The 4111-nt window shown below is 49.4% G+C and overlaps 1 protein-coding gene across 1 annotated transcript in view; it reads left to right on the plus strand.

Annotated features, from left to right (window-relative positions):
* MAP3K14 (mitogen-activated protein kinase kinase kinase 14) overlaps nt 1–4111 on the plus strand; it is a 43792-nt gene that overhangs the window by 33325 nt on the left and 6356 nt on the right. Inside the window, exons 7-10 of the mRNA XM_010832407.1 lie at nt 1020–1149; nt 1379–1510; nt 1971–2075; nt 3808–3971. Of these exons, the coding sequence (XP_010830709.1) occupies nt 1020–1149; nt 1379–1510; nt 1971–2075; nt 3808–3971 (531 nt within the window). The remainder of the gene's footprint in view (nt 1–1019; nt 1150–1378; nt 1511–1970; nt 2076–3807; nt 3972–4111) is intronic.

Genomic DNA, 4111 nt, shown 5'->3' on the forward strand with positions numbered 1-4111 from the left:
AGGGACAGGGAGGCCTGGCATGCTGTGATTCATGGGGTCGCAAAGAGTCGGACACGACTGAGCAACTGAACTGAACTGAACTGAAGCATTTATTGAGCGGCTCTCATTTGAGCTGGAGGGAGAAGGCAGGAGCTGCCATACCTGAACACCCACTGAGGCCTAGTGCTGGTTATCACCCCTCCAAACTCCTACCCTACACAGGAGCAGAGGCCACTGCCCCCACTATTCACATATGGAGACACATAGCTTAGAGGAAGTGATCCACCTTTGGAAACGGCCGAGCCAGGGTCTCAGCCCAGGATGCTTGTATCTAAGGCCTATTTCTTCCCTCCATGTCACGCTGGTCCCTGCAGAGGAGTGGGTGGTCCCCAGCCTGCCAGTCCATTGCAGACAGGGCCTGGGCCAAGCCCCTCCCCGTAGGAGAATCCTCTCCTATGCCCAGATCCTGGGGAAACAGCTGCAAACAGAATAAACAAGCACTGTCGCATCTACATGGACATTTTAGCCTCAGGGGGAAAGGCAAACAATTATCAGCAAATAATAAGTGCTTAGAAGGATGCTGAGGATCCAGAGGCACTGACAGAGCCAGAATCTTGGCTCTACCAGCTCTGGGTACAGAAACATTTTAAGACGTGGATGTTGATAAACAAAAGGTCCCATAACCTAGAAACTGTCCAGACATTTGAGCTGGGGGAAAGAAAGTTCTGTGTTCAGCAGATCTGAGGGTGAGCAGCATGCCAGGGGCCTGGATAAGGATTGTCGTTTTTGTATGACTGTTTCCATAAACATCAGCACTGTAGAACTTTAGTCAAGTACTAGGCATTGACCCTGAGGGCCCCAGGGTTCACGCTTTAGTTTCTAAGTGTCCAGCAGGCCCTTCAGGGCCCTGCCTGGCCTCGGAATCATCACCGGGCCCATCCATGGTCTCCATGTAGGGAGCTCCAAGGGTCCAGATAGGAACCCAGGGAACCAGCCCTGGACCTTCAACTTGACTCCCACCCACCGCTGGGCCCTTCCAGGTGCGAGTTGAAGTATTTCGGGCAGAGGAGTTGATGGCATGTGCGGGATTGACCTCCCCCAGAATCGTCCCTTTGTATGGAGCTGTGAAGGAAGGGCCTTGGGTCAACATCTTCATGGAACTGCTGGAAGGTAAGGAGCCAGGGGCCACTCTTTCTACCTCCAAAGTCAGAGCCAAGGGTTTCTCCAAGTCTTGCCCAGGTTAATCTTGGTCCCCAGTCAATCCATTTTTAAACTCTTGACCTCATGACATCAGCAAGAAAGGCCTGCTTTCTACCACCTGCCGTTTGAAGTCTCTTGCCCTTGGCTGATTTGGAGGCCTGGAAAAGCTCCATGTAAAGACCAGCCATTGATCTCCTAGGTGGTTCGCTAGGCCAGCTCATAAAGCAGAAAGGCTGTCTGCCAGAGGACCGGGCCCTTTACTACCTGGGCCAGGCGCTGGAAGGGCTGGAATACCTCCATACCCGCAGGATTCTACATGGAGATGTGAAAGGTAAGGCTCAGGGCACGCATGGCCCTGGTCCCTATTGGGCTCTTTCCTCACCCCATCATGCCTGCTTCCTCCCAGATCTTCTGTACCTCCGTCAAGGTGGGTGGGCTGAGCCAGCAGGAGAGGAGAATGTGTTCTCCCGGCCCTCAGCCTGGCACTGTGATTTCCAGTGGGTGATGCCCACAGAAAACACTAATCAAGCTCCTACTTACTGGTGACCATGGGAGGGAAGGGCAGCAAGGCTGAGTGGCCATATCCCCCTACCCTCTGAGAGCCTGCCTGCTGCCTGCCTCCAGCCTGAACTGATCCCCGCCTCCCCCCTCCCTCCATGACTAATGAAACTAATCAGAAGCTGCAGCTGCCACGTAGGGTCAGCCAGAAAACTGCCCCGCCGGAGGTTCATATTGGGCCGGGGCCCTCGGTGACTCACCTGTTCCTCTTCTTCCCCGGGGTGGCCTGGCAGCCGACAACGTGCTCCTGTCCAGTGATGGGAGCCGCGCAGCCCTCTGCGACTTTGGCCACGCTGTGTGCCTTCAGCCCAACGGCCTGGGGAAGTCTTTGCTCACAGGTATGCCCTGCCCCCTACCCCTTCCCCCAAAGATAACAGCTGGGCAGCCTTCACGAAGCGTTAGCCCTGCGCCTCTTCCTGTACCTTCCTTAATGGCAATCAGAGATGTGAGCACTTTATGTCCATGAAGACTCTTAAGCCCCACAACCACCCTAGGTTATGAGGCTTTTGTTGTTAAGCTTAAATGCAATCATGCATGTCAGGTGCTTGCTTCTGATGTTCTTGTTACACAGAGGAGGGAACAAAAGAGGCTGGGTGCCACACCCAAGGTCCAAGGTCTGCTGTCCCCAAACCCCCGGGGCTCCAGGCCCCTTGGCCAGCCTTTCCCGGGGAGCTGTGCTCCAAGCCTGTGAGCTCAGCCCTCCCTCGCCTCTGAGAGCACGGTTTTGCAAAGCAGAATGAGATGGCTGACCAAAGGGCCTATGCTTTCTAGCTGGAGAAATGCCTGTTTTTAACTTATATTTTTCTGATTATTAATCTGTGTCTGCAGTAAAATATTGGATAACTACAGTGTTAAGTGGTTTGGAAGGGGAGTAAAAGTTCTTACCATTCCTCTTGCCCAGAGAGATAATCATGAATATTTTAGATAATTCCCTCCAGGTCTTTCCTTATTCATAATTTTTTTGATACTTTTCTGTATATAGTTAAGGTCATCATAACACACTTTTTGTGCCCTGCTTTTTTATTTATAGCGTTAGCATAAAATTATTTCATTTTGACCAAAGGAAAAGCAATCTTTTAGAAGTGATTCTTTGTTGTCAAAGGACTCTTGATAATTCTGAAGATGTAATTTGAACACAGATACCTGTTTTCCACTTTGAAATAACTATAGTGTTATTATTATATTATAAAATATCTTTTATATCTTATATATATTATATTATATATAAATATCATATATTAACATTAGTATATTATTAATATTATACAATATATAATTATATAATATATTAGTATAATATATATTATTATATAATATATACATTTATATCTTTTCTAATACCTTTCACAGAAAGTAGAGCTAAACAAAAATAAGAAACACAAACCACCAGAAAAATAATACTCTTCACATCTGGCATCAGTCTTTCTAGTCTTTTATGCATATGTTTTTTTTCCTTTTTTTTTAAGTTACTAAAATTTCAGGAACATCATACTATTAATCCCTCCCCCCTTTTAGAAGGCATTTTGAGAGTTTGATCCAAAGGGCAGAGCCAGTGGGTTTTTTAATTAATTAACTTGTTTGTTTATTTTTTGGCTGTACTGGGTCTTCGTCACTGCATAGACTTTCTCCATTTGCAATGAGCAGGAGCCACTCTTCTTAGCTGTGCGTGGGCTGGGCTTCCCATTGTGGTGACATCTCTCGTGGAGCACAGGCACCGAAGTGCAGGCTTCTATAATTGTGGTGCACAGGCTTAGTTGCTCCATGGTCTATGGAATCTTCCTGGACTGGGGATCAAACTGTGTCCCCTGCACTGGTAGGCAGACTCTCAACCACTGGACCACTACAGACGTCCAGAGCCCTTGTTTTAGATGATATATTCTTTGTTCCCGTCCCCAGCACAATCCCCACCTTGGCTTATCCCCAGCAAGTTGGACCTGGAGGCTTTATCTCTACTTACAGTACTTTGAGACAGAGTCAAGGTATATCAGGAACTGATTGGGGTGGTCATAGCCGAGGCTTCCGCCCATCAGAGCTCACAGTTGCCTTTTCTGCCTCACCTCACCTCTGCAGGGGACTACATCCCCGGGACAGAGACCCACATGGCGCCAGAGGTGGTGATGGGCAAGCCCTGCGATGCCAAGGTGGATGTCTGGAGCAGCTGTTGTATGATGCTGCACATGCTCAACGGCTGCCACCCCTGGACCCAGTACTTCCGAGGACCGCTGTGCCTCAAGGTCCGTGAGAGCCCCTGGGACGGCCAGCAGGCCACGGGCCCAGGCTGCGGGCTTGGTGGCGCCTCCCGTGTTGGCCGCTCTTTAGTGGCGGCAGGAGCAAGCAAGGGCCTCAGCAGAAATGTGGGATCCTGACTTAAATA

Source organism: Bison bison, unplaced genomic scaffold (genome assembly GCF_000754665.1).
Source record: "Bison bison bison isolate TAMUID 2011002044 unplaced genomic scaffold, Bison_UMD1.0 scf7180017861046, whole genome shotgun sequence".
Lineage (NCBI taxonomy): Eukaryota > Metazoa > Chordata > Mammalia > Artiodactyla > Bovidae > Bison > Bison bison.